This window comes from Sylvia atricapilla, chromosome 28, assembly GCF_009819655.1.
Source record: "Sylvia atricapilla isolate bSylAtr1 chromosome 28, bSylAtr1.pri, whole genome shotgun sequence".
In the NCBI taxonomy this organism is placed as follows: domain Eukaryota; kingdom Metazoa; phylum Chordata; class Aves; order Passeriformes; family Sylviidae; genus Sylvia; species Sylvia atricapilla.
The window spans coordinates 4,325,081-4,342,087 of NC_089167.1; the positions used below are offsets into that span (position 1 = coordinate 4,325,081).

Sequence of the window (17,007 nt, forward strand, 5' to 3'; positions counted from 1 at the left end):
CGGGCGGCCGGGCCGGGCGGAGGCCGCGGCCGAGCCGGGGGCTCGCGTAGATGTGCAGCCCGGGGGAGGCCTCCCCTGGGCCGGCCCCGGCCGGGGACCTGCCCCCGGAGTGGGAGACGGATGACGAGCGTATGGCTTTCCTGTTCTCGGCCTTCAAGCAGAGCCGCGAGGTGAACAGCACCGAGTGGGACAGCAAGATGGCCTTCTGGGTCGGGCTGGTGCTGGCCCGCGGCCGGCGGAGGGGCGCGGTGAGGACGTGCCTGAGGGAGCTGCAGAACGGCTTCGAGCGGCGGGGCAGCGTCCCCTTGGGGCTGGGCACCGTCCTCAGGGAGCTGCTCAGGTAAAGGAGGTCGGGGACGGCCTCGGGGAAGGGTGTGCGGGGCGTCAGGGGATGCGGCTGGTGATGGATCCGTGCTGTGCCAGCCGGGAGGGTGAATTGTGCGCTGTGAGGCACGGCGTGCCTGGAGAGGCTGTGGCCGCCTCTGGATCGCTGGAAGTCTCCAAGGCCAGGCTGGACGGGGCTGGGAGCAATATCCACGGGGAGAGTGGGAGATGCCCCTGGGCACGGCAGGGCTGGCAGCGGCTGGGATTAAGGTCCTTCCAGCCCAAACCAGTCTGCCATTCTGTGAATTGCGCTTTATGGGATGTGTGTCTGTGTGTAATTTGGGAGGCCGAGCTGGATGGGGAATCAGAGCACACCCAGGAGTGTGGGAGGACTGGGGATCCCACAGGAGTATTGAGGATCCCACAGGAATATTTGGGTTAAATGGGGGGATGTTCCCTGGAATGTTGTGGTGTCACAGCTGCCGAGGGCACCGGGAATGTGTTGAGCTGCTGTTTGCAACCAGAGGTTTTTGTGCTGTGAAATTGGGAGCCCGGGACCGGGACCTCGACAGCAGCAGGAGCTCTGTTGGTGACCTGAAGATTAAAACCAGTAGGTCTGAGGAGCTGTTGTTGCAATTTAATATAAAACCGGAACTATCCTGAAATTGCCAATTACCCCTAAACTTGACTCTCCATGTTAATCTCTTTGTTTGATGCTTCATCAGTCAAAAAACCGGGAGAAACTTAAAAAACGGGAAAAAAGTAAACCAAAGGCACCCAGAGGGTCCAGAGGAAGCAGGGAAGGAATGCAAACCTCTGTGTCCATCCAGCCATAAAATCTCAAACTTGAGCTGGATTTGGTGATAAAAAATGCCACTGGAGTGGAGGATGTGCAGGATATCCAAGCTTTAGACTGGCTGTGTTCAGTTCCACATGAATTATCTCCTCTCTAGACGTGGGAAGCTCCAGAGGGAGTCAGACTTCATGGCCAGTGTAGACAGCAGCTGGATCTCGTGGGGTGTGGGAGTTTTCATCCTGAAGCCCCTCAAGTGGACCCTCTCCAGCGTGCTGGGGGACAGCAAAATTCCTGAGGAAGAGGAGGTTCTGATTTACGTGGAGCTGCTTCAGGTGAGTGGTGTTGAGAGCTTTCCTGGGATTGTGCATCTCCAGGAAAACCAGGAGTCATTTCAGTTGCTGGGAAGGAGGGCTCGGGGCTGAGCAGATCTTCCTTGGTGTTCCTGAGGTGTTCAAAGCCTGGAGAGAGATGGATGGAGTGACTTGGGCATGGGGAGGGATTTAGATCTCCTGATGTTCCTTGAAAGTAATGGAGCTGCTCCAAGGGCTGGAGCCAGGCTGGGAGGGCTGGGAATGTTCACCTGGAGCAGGGAAAGGCTCCAGGGAGAGCTCTGAGCCCCTGGCAGGGCCTAAAGGGAGAGCTGGAGAGGGATTTGGATGAGGGCTGGAGGGACAGGACACAGGGAATGGCTTCTCACTGGGCAAGGGGAGATTGGGGTGGGATACTGGGAAGGAATTCCTGGCTGGGAGGGTGGGCTGGAATTCCCAGAGGAGCTGTGGCTGCCCCTGGCAGTGCCCAAGGCCGGGCTGGAGCACCCTGGGCCAGTGGGAGGTGTCCCTGCCATGGCAGGGGTGGCACTGGGTGGGATTTCTGTGTTTTCCATCCCAAACCATTCTGTAGTTGTGACAATGACTTTCAATGACTCCAAGGAAAGGGAGGGACACAATTCCTTGCTTGTCCAGGAAGGCAAGAGCTGTGCTGGGAGCCAGCTGTAAATCCCAGGCTGGAGCTCAGTTGGAGCTCAGTTCCTGTGTGGGGCATGAGGAACTGTCAGCCTGAGCTCCATCTGCTCCAGGGATGACCAGGGGATGGAACAGGCACAGCCTGGAAATCCAGTGTCCCTCCAGCCCAGATTTCCTGGGCCTTATTCAAGCTGCTTTCCCATGGGACTGGAGCTGCCCTTGGATCCTGCCCCAGCCCCTTTTCTCTCTCTCTGTTACTCTGTGAGTCTGCAGGATGAGCCCCAAATCTTGCTGGTTTTGTCTGGGTTAGTGTGTCCAGCAGACATGCAGGAAATCTTTAAAAGGCAGGATTTTTTATTTGGTTTAGACCTGGAGAGGGATTTCTAGGAAGTGCAGGGGAAGCCAATTGATTGCTTGTGTGGTTCCTGCGCTGTTCCAGGGCATGTCAATAGTGGAGTTTTGGTTTTTGTGGATGATTATTTTGAGAGGTCCTTATTGCTCATTCTGAAAGACACTCTAGAATAAAACAGGAAGTGTCCAAGTTGGGAGGAAGGAGGTGTGGGAGGATTTAGGAAGAGCAGGAATGCTGTGTGGGCTGACAGCATCCCTGTGATGCCTTGGAGTGGCTGCCTAGAACAGAGGCTGGATAGGATGAAGAAAATAAAGTGGGGATTTATTAAAGGCCTTCAATATTGATTCAATATTCAATATTTATTAAAGGCCTTCACTAGACACACCTTGGGCAGTCAGAGCCTCTGAGAGGACACCCATGATGGACAATGATCACAAGTTTTTCCAACAGTACAGTTCAGACAATTGTATCAAATTGTAAGTGTGATCTGTTTACATATCAGGGGTTAATCCTCCAATTACAGCTTCAGCTAATGAAGTAATTTCCCCCCAGTTTGCTCCCCCCATAACTCACTTCTGTTTATTCTGTTTATTCTTTCTGGGCCTGAGGCTTTAGAGTGTCCTTGAGTTTCAGGTCCAGAGAGGAATTGTTTTGTCTGCCCAAAATACAAAGATACCACTCGATACGGAGTTCAGAGTTAATCACTAAAGCACTGCAGGATTTGGAAAATCCAGCAGGTAAAATGCTAAAGGCTTCCCCTGGATCCCTTGCAGGAGAAGGCAGAGGAAGTTTATCGCTTCTACCAGAACTCTGCCCTCTCTTCCCACCCCGTGGTCGCCCTGTCCGAGCTCCGCTCCCTCTGCGCCGGCCTCTGCCCGGACGAAAGGACCTTCTACTTGTTGCTGCTGCAGCTGCAGAAGGAGAAGAGGGTCACCATCCTGGAACAGAATGGAGAGAAGGTACAGGGTCCAGGTGACTGCTTTTGGGTGGTATCATCCCTGTCTTGCTTGGAGAGAACTGGATTTCGGCCATTTTTGGTGGCTAAAATGGGTGTTCCCTGTCTGGAAAGGTAAATTCCACGTGCTCCAACGTTGTTACCTGGTTGTAGGTGATGAGAAAGCCTCATTCTGGCATGGCAGGTTCTTTAAGCATTTATAATAGTTCTGTTTTAATTTAAGAGTTAAAAACATGGCAGGCCCTGCAGGTTGACTCTTCCCAACTACACAAACTCCACACCTCTGGAATCAGCGTGGAATTCCACGTTTTTTCATTTTTTGAAAAGCTTTTTTTGTTTGTTACTTCCTACAGAGGTGCAGGCACTCAGCTCTGAGATTCCTCTTGCCCTGTAGCGATGTGAAGTCCTTGGGAGTCTGACATTCCCATCCACTTCCAGAATCTGGGGACAGCTTTTAATATTCCAGGTGTTTTGTTATTCAGGCTTTTTGTTTCCTCCCTGCTGATCCCAATCCTGCCTAATTTAATATTAAATCCTGTGGTGCCTGGGACATCCTTATGACTCAAAGGCCTAAACTGGGCTTGGAAAAACTTCTTTTCCTTCCTTCCTTCCAAGTGAAAGCCTTCCTGAATCAGATTTTTGGGAAGTGACTCCAGCCTGTGCTGCTCTGATTGCAGATTGTGAAGTTTGCCCGAGGCCTCCACGCCAAGGTGTCCCCGATGAATGATGTGGACATCGGGGTTTATCAGCTGATGCAGAGTGAGCAGCTGCTGTCACAGAAGGTGGAGTCCCTTTCCCAGGAAGCAGAGAAGTAATTTGGGGGAAGGGTGGTGGGAATAACATCTGTGGGATGTTTGGGACACAATTAGAAGCCGCTTTCTCGTGTTGTTCTTTCCTGTTTGTAAATAAAATAGTCATGGCCCTGTGCTGGGGCAGCTTTTCTAGCCTTTGTTCCCTATTCCCTGTGAAAACAAGGTGCAGGGAATGGCTGTGAGGAATGTTTGCAAGGATTTGGAATGCTTTCAAGGACTTGTGGGAGTCAGCAGTGCTTTGAGGGTGGTTGTATCCAAAATTCACTGTTGTGGTCCCCTCAGAGAGAGGGAGAGGGTGGTTGTGGTTTGTAAAACAAGGAAGAAATTTCCTTTTTCCTTTTTCCATCTTCCAGGTGTAAAGAGGATGCCAGGAGTGCTTGCAGAGCTGGGAAGAAGCAGCTGGTGAGTGGAACTCCCAGGGAAATGTGCTGGAGCTGCTCCAGAAGTGCAGGTCATGCCCAGGGTTAAACTTGGGGGCTTCATCCCAGGAGCATTGGAGTGGTGGCTGTGAAGCCAAAGCTCTTCTTAAGGTGAAGGATTTATTGTTCCAGAGTGAGGTGATGAAGGGAAATGCAAATAAACTCTTAAACCCACTTTTTCTATGTGTGCCTCAAGGATTCCTGATTGTTTTGGGGATTTTTTTTATGGCACTTCCAAACCCAGAATATCCTGAGTTGGAAGGGACCCACTCAGAATCATCAAAATCCAACTCCTGGCTCTTTTTAAATTTTTTTTTTTAATTGTCAGGTTTTTTTTCCTTGAGATGGTGATTTCTGAACAAGCTTTGCACAAACACACATTTGACAACCTTTCTCTGCTTTTCCCTGCTTCCTGTATGGTGCAGCAGGCTACAAATACCTGCTTTTACTCTTTATATCAGCATGAAATTCCACAAGGATTCCTTTTTTTGAAGGAAATTTCCAACACCCAGAAATGTGAATAGCTGGAGTGTTTCAGGTGGCCTGACCACCTTTCCAAAGTAGCATCCAGCATTTTTCTGCTGGATGTGACCCAGGAATACCTGGATGAACCCACAAGTGCAGCATGGAGGCCGTTCCCCGTTTTTAACGCTTCATCCCAATTTTGTCGTGGTGCCAGCAGGAATTCCTGCACTCACCCAAGTGGGAATGAGCCCAGGGGAGAGGAACCTTGCCCGAGGTGTGTGCAGAGCTGGGCTGAGCTCTCTGTGTGTGTTTGTGTCCCTGGCAGGCCCTGAGGTGCCTCAAGTCGAAGCGGAGGACGGAGCGGCGCATCGAGGAGCTGCACTCCAAGCTGGACGCCGTGCAGGGAATCCTGGATCGCATCTACGCCTCCCAGACCGACCAGATGGTACCCTGGGCTCCTCCTCCAGCCCCTCTCTGCCACTCCTTCCTTCACCTCAGGGCTGGGATTTACCCTGGGAATGTCTCTCTGGATAAAGCTCCCTCCATTTCCCGTTCTTTCTCTGAGGCTCCTGCTTGGGAAGCAGCTCTGGAGAGGAGCTCCCACTGTTTTCATCAGCATTGTGCATCTTTGTCTTTTATTTTTTATTTGCAAGTGTTTAAAACCTCCCAGGCTGGAGTTCATAAGCACTAGACATCTTTCTGTCTTTTAATTTCCAGGTGTTTTTTTCTTGGTTTTAATTTCCAGGTGTTTAATGCTTACTTAGGCTGGAGCTCATGAGCATTAAACATCTTTCTGTCTTTATTTGTAATTTTAAGGGATTTAATACCTATCAGCCTGGAGTTCCTGAACATTAAACATCTTCATCTCTTTTATTTTTAATTTCCAGGTGTTTAATGCCTACCAGGCTGGAGTGGGAGCTCTGAAGCTTTCCATGAAGGATGTGACAGTGGAGAGGGCAGAGAACCTGGTGGATCAGATCCAAGAGGTACTGGAACAGCCAGGGGGGTGTGGATATTCCCAAGAAACCTGCCCAGACATGAATTAATTATTAATTCTTTGGTTGCTTTTAATTATTTAGGTTTTTTCCTTCATGCCACTAAAGCAAACTAACTTAATTTTGAGCTAAAGCATCAGCAAAAAGAAGATTCTTGGTTTTCCTGTTATGTATTTTAATTTACTTTAAATTTGTGCATTTTGTGGGGTTTTATGATCAGCAATTTTGGGGGAGCACTCAGCTTTCCTCGAAAGTCTTTAGGTGTATTAAAAATACAAATCAAACCTTTGAAAGCTGGAATGCAACTGTGTGCATGAAACAGCCTGACATTTTAGTTTAGTTTAGTTTTATTTAATTTTTATTAGATTTTTTAAAATTTAATTTTATTGTATTTTATTCTATTTAATTTAAATTTATTGTTTGGTTTCTTTTTTCATAGGTTGGATTTGATGATCTCAGAGGTCTTCTCCAACCTTGTTAATTCTGTAATTCTGTAATCTGCATTTCAGGCAGGGAGAGGGAGTTAACTTCCTGCTGCCTTTAGATCATCTTTTGATTGTTTTTGTTATTTCTGCTTTTGATAAAGCAGCTACAGTACACAGGGCACAAAATGAATTTCTGATCTTGATCTAACTGTGTTTGTTTTACCTCAGCTTTGTGACACTCAAGATGAAGTGGCCCAGACTCTGGCAGGAGTGGGGATCAATGGTCTGGGTACGTCCAGGGCTTTTTATCCTTTGCTCATCATTTCCCTGCTCCTTTCTTTCCCTGCTCCCTCCTTTCCCTGCTCCTTCCTTCCTCTGCTCCCTATTTCCCCTGCTCCCTCCTTTCCCTGCTCCCTCTTTCCCTGCTCCATCCCTTTGCCTTCTCCATCCCCAGCAGCTTCCTGGGGGAATAAACTCTTCCCAAAATACCAGAGTTGGTGCCTTGAAGGGAAGGGAGAGCAGGGAAGTTTACTGCTGACAATTTATTAATCTCCAAATCCTCGTGGTCCCCGTTTGGGGCTGGATTTCAGTTCAAAGCTGTGAAATTTCGATTGAAATCTATTTTTAGGGTTTCTGCTCCTTTGTTGTGTTTTTTTTTTTTTTTTTTAAGTGATGAGCTTTTTTCCTCTGGCCTGGCTGTTGTTGCAGCTCTTTTGCCTCTGCTGAGATGTGCCAGAGCTTCTTTGGCTTCAATGCCAGGAAAAAAACATTCTCCCTTACATGAGGACAGAATTTTCAGTCCTTTTAAAGAAGTACAGGAAATTCCTTGTGAGTAACAATGGATGGGAGGAATAACAGCTCTGTTTTGAATCTCAGTCTGGGCTGTGAGAACAGAACTGTCCCTGGAGCTGAAATGTTTCCTTTAATCTGCAGAGATGGACTCTGAGGAGCTGGAGAAGGAGCTGGACAGTCTCCTGCAGGACTCCAGTAAGGATTCCCTGGATCTGCCTCCCGTGCCCCAGAAGGTGCCCAGTGCCCCCATCTCTGACGCCGAGCTGGAAGCTGAGCTGGAGCAGCTCTCTGTGTCTGCTGGAGGTGGGAATGGCACCAGGGCCTGGGAGGGAGCTGGGACAGCCCTGGGGGTCAGCAGAGCCTCACACAGTCCTGGGAGAGCTGGGAATTCTGCCTGGATCAGCAGAACTAAAACCAGTCCTGGGAATTCTGCCTGGATCCTTTGTCAGGGCTGGAGGGAAAGCTGAAGGCTTTGTGAGGGAGCTGCTGCTTGCACTAACTGCCTTTTTAAATTTAACAAAGTTGTACAAAGCCAGGCAGTGTTTGAAGGGAAAAAACAGACAGGATTTGTCCAGCACTCAGCATCTTCCCTGGAATGCTCTTTAACTGCTTAAACAGGCCTGTTAACAGCCAGCTTAAACTGGGCTTTATTTAGTGATAAGGAAATAAATAATAAGAATTATAAATAAATCCTGTTTTATGATGTATTAATGCTCTTTTTGGATCCCTTCCAACTTAGGATGAATGACCAGAGTTTATGGGCTTGAACTGAGCTTCCTCTACCCGTCTTAGACAGTTTCAGTTTTCATTTTGGGAATCTGTTAATGAACAATCCCAATTGTTAATGAACAATCCCAATGGGATTGGCTGGGTGGTTTTCCTTCTGTTTGGGCAGGTTACAACCTCAATTTCCAGAGCATTCACTATCAAACCTGGAACAGGGGATTCCAGGGGATGGAGCAGGTGATTCCCAGGAGATGGAGCCGAGCAGGGAAGCACTGAGGCTCTGGAATTTTATTGGGTAGTTGTGGCTGTGTTTGATGAATTCTGATCTCTTCTCTGTTGCACTTCTCTTCACAGATCTGGCACAAAAGACTCCCTCTACTTCTTCTGAACCCAAAACCGCTCTGGGACTGAATCTCTGAGGAGCCAACAGAATCCTGTTGCTGCGGTTTGGGAAGTTGTCTCAATGTTCCTTAACTTATGACCAGAACTTCCAAGGAGAGGGGGACACCCCCCTGTCCTTCTGGATCAGTCTTTGCTCAGCAGCAGGAGCTCCTGCCGTGACAATCCACTCTGGACCTGGCCCCAGCTGGTGTTTGTCATCTCTGTGCCAACATCTGCACTGGTCTGACTCGTGACCCCAAGTCACTGCCACATCCACCCTTCCCTCCTTGGGAATACAACTCCAGTGAAGACAAACTCTTCTGTGTCCAACAGTGCTCGGTTTTGGGTTTGAATTGTTTTGGTTTCTCTTCCTTTGCTGTGGCTGATGTTGAGAATCTGAGTAGCAGCAGCGTTGCAGTGGCTCAGCATTTGGCTCTTTTTGTGTGGTTGTTTAGCACACTTGGCACATCACTTCTGCCCTTGTCGTACCTGCAGCCAGCTTCAAACACCTGGTGCTTGTTTGTGTCCTTCCCTCTGGATCCTGCACTCACAGCCAGGCACTGGGACTGCTCAGTTTTAGGAGATTTTGGTGCTGCTCAGAGAGGGCAGTGATGGCAAGCACAACACAAAAAAACCAATCCTCTCTCTGTAATGACACTGAAGGCCTTAAAAGGGAGACCTGCAAAAGATTCCCCTGGGGGAGAGTTGGTCCTGCTGCCATCCAGCCTCTTCCTGCTGGATTTCCTCTTGAAATTGGAGCTGGTGGCTATTTTTGTATCCTCCCTGTAAGCAAATCTTCCTGGGAGCTGCAGGGTGATGGCTGCGAGCTGCCACAGGGGGATTTGGGGTGGGAAGAGAAGGATCCCTTGGGAGAGCACAGCTCCACAGCGCAGCCTCGGCTCTGCCTTCAGCCCTGGTGCTGCAATCCCACAGGATTGTGTGCTCCCAAAAAGCCCCCAACCCAGCCCCTGTGGATGTTTTTGATGCACAAAACCCCGAGCACCTCCCCTGCAGCTGCTCCAGGGCAGCCTCTCCCCACAGCAGCCAAACTCTTCTCCCTTCACGGGTCACTTTTTACCCCTGGCGTGCACCTGGAAGCATGGGAAGCCCCAAATCCCTGAAAAATGGAGCTGCCAGGAGGGGAATGTGCCCTTCCCTGGGATTCCAGAGCATGGCATGGGAGTGCCTGGCTGCCTGTGGAGGGATCACCAGCCCTGTGCCCCTCTCCCTGACTGGGAATGTGTCCCACACCACTGGGAATGTGTCCCACACCACTGGGAATGGGCTCCAGCACTATTGGGAATGTATCTCACACCATTGGGAATGTATCTCACACCATTGGGAATGTGTTCCAGCCCCACTGGGAATTTATTCCCACAGCACCATTGGGAATGTGTTCCAGCACTTCCACGCTGCCTCTCCAAACTCCATTCCTCAGTGGCAGTTTGGGACAAATGGGAATGAGGGCTGAAGTTTCCCCTCCTGGTGATCATTTCTTGCCCCTTCAGCCCCAGGGCCAGGGATGGCAGTGGGGATGTCCCCAGGGATGGCAGTGGGGATGTCCCCAGGGTGGCAGTGGGGGTGTCCCCAGGCTGTCAATGATGTCCCCAGGCTGTCAATGGGGGTGTCCCCAGGGTGTCAATGGGGGTGTCCCCAGGGTGGCAGTGGGGATGTCCCCAGGGCCTGTGTCCCCTGTGTCACCCCTCACCAGTGCAGGCTCCTGCCAGGGGAGGGGGGAGGCTGCAGCTCACGGTTCCCCCATGGAATGATGTAAAATTTGAAGCTCTGTGTTCCTTTCCTCTGGAAGTAAATGGGAGAAAGACCTCGGTGTTTCCTGCCTGTGTGTGACAGAAGGGGAGGGGAGGGACCCAAGGGGCCTTTTTCCCTGTCCCAGCTGCTGTTCCAGCTGTGCTGGAATCCAGGGATACTTCTGGGCTGCTTTATCCAAACCCAAACTGAGCAACTGCTCCACCAGACTTTAACCTGGGTGTAAAAAGCCCGTTATTAAATATTACCATAAATATTAAATAAAAATTAAATAATAATTTGTCTGTTTTTCCTGAGCAGCCTCTGCTGCTTTTTGGGTGGCACCACCTTCAGTTCCTCGTGTCATTTTGGACACAATTCCTGCTTTTCCTTATCTTTCCTCTTTTATCACTCTGCATCTCCAACCTCCACTTTTCAAGGCTGACAGTCACAGCCCTTTGCCTAAAGCACTTGGTCCATGGAGAAAAGGAAATCAATTCTAATGAACCTCTTGGTTTTGTACCAGACAATTCCCAAAGCTGATTTTGGGACAGTTTTCACCCAGCTTTTTGTTCTAATTGTAATTAAGCAGCCCAGACTGGGAGCCTGCTACTGGTTTCCCCTCTGCCTGAAGAAAATAGATGTAAGTTGAGTGGTCTGGTATAAAAAACCAAATTTTCCTGTAAAACCACGATGCCTAAACCTGGAATTCCCTGGCTGTTGGTGCTATTTCCTCTGGCCGAGGTTTGATTCGATCCTTGGAGAGCTCCCACAGATTTTTTTACAGGGTTCAGGTCTCACCTACAACCTGGATTTTTGTTTAAGAAGTCTGACTCCTCCTCCTTTCTCCCCTGATCTCAGTTATTTGTCCCTTCCCTGGAAATCTGGAGAGATTCCTGCAGGAATGAAAACTCCCCTGTAATCCTGGGATGCATCAGCCAGTGCTGGAAGTGACATTTAGGAGTTAAACCCGAGCAGCTGCTGCTTTATTTGGAGTGGCTGGTAATTTTCTGCCTTTGATGCAGAGTGGGGGATGTAATCAGGGTGCCTGAATGGAGAATTTTCAGGATATTTTGGTGAGACAGCAGGGAAAGGAAATCAAGGGCAGCCTCTTGCTGGGTGAGGAAATTAAATATAAAAACTTGGAGCTCAATTACCACCAAACTGGAATCTTTTCATGCTGGAGAGCTGTTTAAAATGGTGCTTAACTTGAGCCTGGAAAAAAAATAGCTGCTGAATTGATTATAAAATAATGCAGCTTCCTCAGGGGAGGAGATTGGGTCTCACAGGAGGAGCTGCTGGGTTGGGTTTGCCTGGGACAGCAGAACCTGCAGGGATTTCTGCATCAGGTGGGGGCCAAAATGCACAGAAATTGGACAAATTGGATCCCATCCCAATCCCAGCCCATCTTCCCACAGCAACCCAGCTCCAGGTGAAGGCAGAGCCAGGGGAGATCCTCTCCTACAGCCTCAGGTTGTGCCACGGGGGGTTCAGGTGGGAAATTGGGACCAAACCCTTCATGGGAAATGCCAGGCACTGGCAGGGTGGGATCACCATCCCCGGAGGGGTTCCAAATGTGTGGATGTGACACTTGGGGACACGGTTTGGGGGTGGCCTTGCCAGTGCTGAGGCCACACTTGGATTTTATGGTCCTGAAGGTCTTTGCCAACCTTAACAAGTCTAAAAATTGATATTTTGGAGCTCCTAAGGAGGAGGAGCTGCCGGGTATCCTGAGGGAGGATTTCCTGGCTTGGGATGTGCCACCAGGAGCTGCCACTGCCACCCTGTGCTGTGACATCCTGAGGTGACAGATCAGTGCCACCCTGCCCTGTGACAGAGCCCTGCCATCACTGCTCCCTCGGCCAGCAGTGACAGCATCCCCGTGTTTTGTTCCTGCCGCCTGGGATCCTGAGCAATCTTCCTGCGCAGAGCAGGACTGGGGGGAAATGGGGCACAGAGGGCAGAGCATCCTTGGCGCTGAGGGGTCTGCCAGGGCCGTGGGATATCCTTGGGAAAGGACCCAGACATCCCCAAATCCCACCCTGGCCGTCCCTGGGAGCGCTGTCCTGGCGCTGCTCGGGCCGTGCGCGTTCCCCGGGCGCTGTCCCGTGTTTATTCCACCCTCTGGGGAAGAGCCTTTCCCTGCTCTCTGCCCTGCGCTGACCCAGCGCTTTTCGTCCGCCGGAATCCCGAATTCCCGAGGGCAGGAGCTGCTCCATGCGCCGGCCGCTGGTGCCATCTACCCTCGCTCCCTGGAACGGCCTCGGTGCTGCAGGCGGCGGCGCTAATGAGGCTTAATTAAACAGAGCCCTCGCCAGCGAACGCCGTGACACGGGACAACGAGCGCCCGGACACCCGAGCTGTGTCCAGGCTCTGTGCTCCAGGGAATATTGGCTCCTTGGCTCCTTGGGGCAGGTTCGGGGTGGTGGATCCGGGCTCAGCAGTTCCAGAGTGATTGATCCGGGCTCAGCCGTTCCAGGGTGGTGGATCCGGGCTCAGCAATTCCGGGGTGATGGATCCGGGCTCAGCAATTCCGGGGTGATGGATCCGGGCTCAGCAGGGCTGGCTCAGGGTGATGGTTCCGGGCTCAGCAATTCCAGAGTGATGGATCCGGGCTCAGCAATTCCAGAGTGATGGATCGGGGCTCAGCCGTTCCAGGGTGGTGGATCCGGGCTCAGCCGTTCCAGGGTGATGGATCCGGGCTCAGCCGTTCCAGGGTGGTGGATCCGGGCTCAGCAATTCCAGGGTGATGGATCCGGGCTCAGCAATTCCAGGGTGATGGATCCGGGCTCAGCAATTCCGGGGTGATGGATCCCGGGCCGGCTGGAGGTGCTCGGTGGCTCTTTCTCCCCGAGGTGACAGGGAAAGGCAGGGTCAGGGATGCCTCTGTGACCACACTTCTGGCACAGAGGGAATTAATTAGAGCTGAACCAACACGTTTTGTGCTCAGGATCTGCAAAGCTTGTCCTGCTTTTCCACACCTGACTTTTGTAGGGTGGCTCTGCTCCTCGAGAGAGCAGCAGTGGCACTGATCTGTCACCTCACAGCACAGGGTGGCAGTGGCAGCTTGTGATGGCCCATCCCAGGCCAGGAGGCTCCCAGGAAATCCTCCCTCAGGATACCCGGCAGCTCCTCCTCCTCAGGAGCTCAAAATTAAAAAATCTTGGAATTTTTAAGGTTAGTAAAAACCTTCAAGACCATCAAGTCCAAGTGTGGCCTCAGCACTGCCAAGGCCACCCCCGAACCATGTCCCCAAGTGCCACATCCACACCCGACTGGAAAAGCATCTTGACTTTCTGCTTGCTGTTTCTGGTTATCCCTGAGGTGAAAGCTGATGTGGAATTAAGGAAATGGTGATGAACTTAAAAGAGAAGCGACTTTACACAGCTTTACTAAAAGTAAAATCCATTTATTGAGGATTAAACCTTTACCCAGGTGATCTTCAGGATCCTCACTGGTTCTGCAGGTAACCTGTGCTGAAAAAAGATCTGAGGCTGCTTTGTGTGAGACTTTCAGAAAGAAAAAACTTCCACTTTTGTAGAGAATCTTTAGATGGGTTCTTTTTTCTCCCCCTTTCTTTTTTCTGATGAAGGAATTATGCAGTGGGCACTAAAAGCCAGTTTTGCACCAGCTCAGGGCAGGGAGGAGTGACTGGTTTGGGGTCAGCTCAGAGCTGTGACTCAGTGCCTGGGCAGGGAAATCAGGCCTCTTTTATGCAGAAATCACAATCAATTTCTGTGCTCATTTGCATTGAGGACCCTCAAATCTTGCCTGGAATGATTATTTCCCCCCTTTAACCCTCTCACTGAATTCCCAGTGACTCACCCTGTGCATTCATTCACACATTCCCCCAGCTCGGAGGGGCAGAGCCAGATCCCACCCTGGAGAAATCCAGAGGGATTCTGGCTCCAGAGGAAACAGCAGCCGGGTTCGTGAGCAGGAGCAGAGGGAGCTCAGACCCCTCTGGCTCCTGGCAGCGAATCTCAGCCCGGATTTGGAAGGGATCTGGGAATTCTGCAGCAGGCACAGGATCACCAGCAGGTGAAGAGGAGAGAGGAGGGGGAGGAAGAATTCCAGCAAAGCCTGCGCAGCCCCCGGAGGTGAGTGCGGGCTCCCGGGATGCGAGGCAGGAGGGAAAATCCAAACGATGGCCGCAGAGAGCTGGAAAGGACTGAGCAAAGGGCTGGAAAGGACTGAGCAAAGGGCTGGAAAGGACTAAGAGTTTCCAGCGCTTCTCCTGTGCCGGAGGTGGGACTGGATTGCAGCTGGGGCTTCGGAGGCGCTGTGGGAGCAGGGAGAAAGGGAAAATGGGCTCTGGATGCTGACGGAGACTCGAGCAGACTTGAAAAACCTCGGCAGGACGGGGGAGCCATGGCTGGGTCTCACCCCTCGGCAGGAGGAGCCGGGCGGGACGAGCTCGATGCCAGCAGCGGGGCAGAGCAAAGCCACTGGCCGCTGTCCCTGCGGGTGGCGACAGCCGCCTGCCTGTCCCTCCTCATCCTCTGCACGCTGCTGGGGAACAGCCTGGTGTGCTGGGCCGTGCTCCGGTTCCCACACCTGCGCTCCAAGGTCACCAATCTCTTCGTGGTGTCCTTGGCCGTGTCCGACCTGCTGGTGGCCGTGCTGGTGATGCCCTGGAGAGCCGCCAGCGACGTGCTGGGGTTTTGGCCCTTCGGGGCCTTCTGCGACCTCTGGGTGGCCTTTGACATCACCTGCTGCACGGCCTCCATCCTCCACCTGTGCCTCATCAGCCTCGAGCGCTACTGGGCCATCGCCAGCCCCTTCCTCTACCAGAGGAGGGTGACACAGCGCGTGGCGTTTGTCACCATCGGGGTGGCTTGGCTGCTGTCCCTCCTCATCTCCTTCGTCCCCGTGCAGCTGCAGTGGCACAAGGACCGGGAGCAGCGGGGGTTTAACGGCTCCGTGGAGGAGGGGAGCTGCGATCCCAGCCTCAGCAGGACCTACGCCATCTCCTCGTCCCTCATCAGCTTCTACGTGCCCGTGGCCGTGATGCTGGGCACCTACGGGCGCCTCTTCCTCGTGGCCCGGCGCCAGCTCCGCAGGGTCTCCTCGCTGGAGCGGCCGGGCAGCCGGCGCCCGCGGGAGCCCTCCCTGAAAAACTCCCTCAAGAAGGAGGCCAAGGTGCTCCAGACCCTCTCCATCATCGTGGGCGTCTTCGTGTGCTGCTGGCTGCCCTTCTTCGTGCTCAACTGCCTGGTGCCCTTCTGCGAGGCCGAGCCGCGCGTCCCGCCGTGTGTCAGCGAGGCCGTGCTGGGCGCCTGCACCTGGCTGGGCTGGGCCAACTCTGCCCTCAACCCCATCATCTACGCCTTCAACGGAGACTTCCGCAGGGCTTTCTCCTCCCTGCTGGGCTGCGGCCGCCTCTGCCCCGCCGCTGTGGAGACCGTGACCTTCAGCAAGGAGCTGGTGTCCTTCCACCCCGACACCGGTGACCACAGCGCCGCGGAGACCCTCGGCCACCGCCACCTGCTGCCCCACGCCGTGCTGCACGTGGACAAGGACGAGGTGGCCTCGGAGAGGGTTTCTCCGGGCTCCTCTCCGCCTCTGAACCTTTTTCCTGAGTGTGGAACCCCCACCCGGCTGGGGAGGAGTCCCCATTGAGCCTGGAGCGGGAGAAGAGGGATGGGAGGTCTCCAGCAGTGAGAGGAGCTGGGACATCCCCAGCACTGCCCGTTCTCTGGGCTGAGGATGATGAGGGTTTTCCACTTTGTTTGCATCACCGATCGTGGAATGGCCAGAGTGTCCCAGGTGTCCCCTGTGGGAACTGACAGTGTCAGAACAGGGGTTTTTGGGCTCCAGGCAGCGCCTTGAGGCCTGTGGCAAAGCCAAGGACAGAACTCTCTCAGTCTGGCCTGGGAAACGATAAGGAGGAACCACAAACAATCTCTGCTGTTGCCTCCTCCGAGGTGTGATGACAGGAACAGCCAACCCCAGACCGCTGGGGCCATCAGCTCACAGACACCAGTGTGGTGGACGGTAAATGGTGTTTATTAATGCATTACCTGGGGCTATATAACTCGTGTTAACTGCGTCATTTCCTTCTACTTTCCTTATAAACTAGGTGCTATTGGCTAGTTAGGGGTCAAGTGACATTAGCTGAGGAGGGAATGGGGGTTCTGCTGATTGCCCATCCCTAATTCTCCACACTCTGTAGATCTCCTCCTCCTGACACCTGGTGGTTTTCCAGCTTGTTCATTGGTAGAGACATTTTCAAGAAGGTGGTGCCCTAAAGGACCAATCCTATTCCTTGTACCAATTCACTGTATAAAAGAATCTGTCCCTCAATAAACTTTGCTCTAAGCCCTCTGAAGAAATCAGTTGTACGTGTGGTTACATGAACCGTCCTGAATGGTAACGATATCCCCAGCCGTGTTTTTGTCCCTGGGGCTGGTCCCAGCTCGTGTGGGCAGCAGGGATTTGTGTCGCTGCTTTCTCCAGTTCTCCCACAGAGAGAAAAAAACCCTCACTTTCTGCAAAAGATGGAAATGGAAGGGCTGGAATTTCACTTTCCTCCTGACTTCAGCTGAGACAGCAGAGATGGTTCAGTCTCCTGAGCCTCTCTGCTCAGGGAGTGAAAACCCAGCGGGGAGAGGCAGCTTTGGCCACTGCCCTCATCCTGTGGCCACCGGCCCGAGGCTGCTGGACAGGCACTGGCCAAACCCAGCTGGTCACTGGCCCGAGGCTGCTGGACAGGCACTGGCCAAACCCAGGTCCTCCGTGGCCACCAAGTGCTGCTGGCAGAGCTGGGCAATCCTGCCTGGAGCTCCGCGGGGGGATGCTGGGCTCTGTGGCACCTCCAGCCATGGAAAATGAGTGGATTAGGTGGGAAGGAGGCA

General features: G+C 52.5%; 2 protein-coding genes across 4 annotated transcripts; both read left to right on the forward strand.

Moving 5' to 3' along the window:
- Positions 1 to 5: 5 nt before the first annotated feature.
- On the forward strand, positions 6 to 10,449 carry CHMP7 (charged multivesicular body protein 7). Of its 3 annotated transcripts, none has more exons than XM_066337242.1 (11): positions 6 to 340; positions 1,278 to 1,452; positions 3,208 to 3,393; positions 4,067 to 4,200; positions 4,555 to 4,603; positions 5,411 to 5,530; positions 5,973 to 6,071; positions 6,734 to 6,794; positions 7,439 to 7,600; positions 8,378 to 9,995; positions 10,039 to 10,449. In XM_066337242.1, exons 1-10 carry the CDS (start codon positions 51 to 53, stop codon positions 8,440 to 8,442), a joined length of 1,341 nt encoding a protein of 446 aa, XP_066193339.1. In that variant the 5' UTR covers positions 6 to 50; the 3' UTR covers positions 8,443 to 9,995; positions 10,039 to 10,449. The 3 variants fall into 3 exon arrangements, with proteins under 3 accessions (XP_066193339.1, XP_066193340.1, XP_066193341.1); XM_066337243.1 differs by having other exon boundaries at positions 8,378 to 9,979; positions 10,070 to 10,449; XM_066337244.1 differs by lacking the exons at positions 5,411 to 5,530; positions 10,039 to 10,449 and having other exon boundaries at positions 8,378 to 8,757.
- Positions 10,450 to 13,258: 2,809 nt separating this feature from the next.
- On the forward strand, positions 13,259 to 15,772 carry LOC136372504 (D(1) dopamine receptor-like). The gene has a single exon (XM_066337102.1). It carries the CDS (start codon positions 14,522 to 14,524, stop codon positions 15,770 to 15,772), a length of 1,251 nt encoding a protein of 416 aa, XP_066193199.1. The 5' UTR covers positions 13,259 to 14,521.
- The last annotated feature ends 1,235 nt before the right edge of the window (positions 15,773 to 17,007 follow it).

Bases quoted from the DNA above. Each gene is read 5' to 3' on its own strand.
- CHMP7 (XM_066337242.1), top strand. From the start codon at position 51: ATGTGCAGCCCGGGGGAGGCCTCCCCTGGGCCGGCCCCGGCCGGGGAC. The intron at 3,394-4,066 runs GTACAGGGTCCA...CTCTGATTGCAG, and splicing joins TGGAACAGAATGGAGAGAAG to ATTGTGAAGTTTGCCCGAGG. The intron at 4,604-5,410 runs GTGAGTGGAACT...TGTCCCTGGCAG, and splicing joins GAGCTGGGAAGAAGCAGCTG to GCCCTGAGGTGCCTCAAGTC.
- LOC136372504 (XM_066337102.1), top strand. From the start codon at position 14,522: ATGGCTGGGTCTCACCCCTCGGCAGGAGGAGCCGGGCGGGACGAGCTC.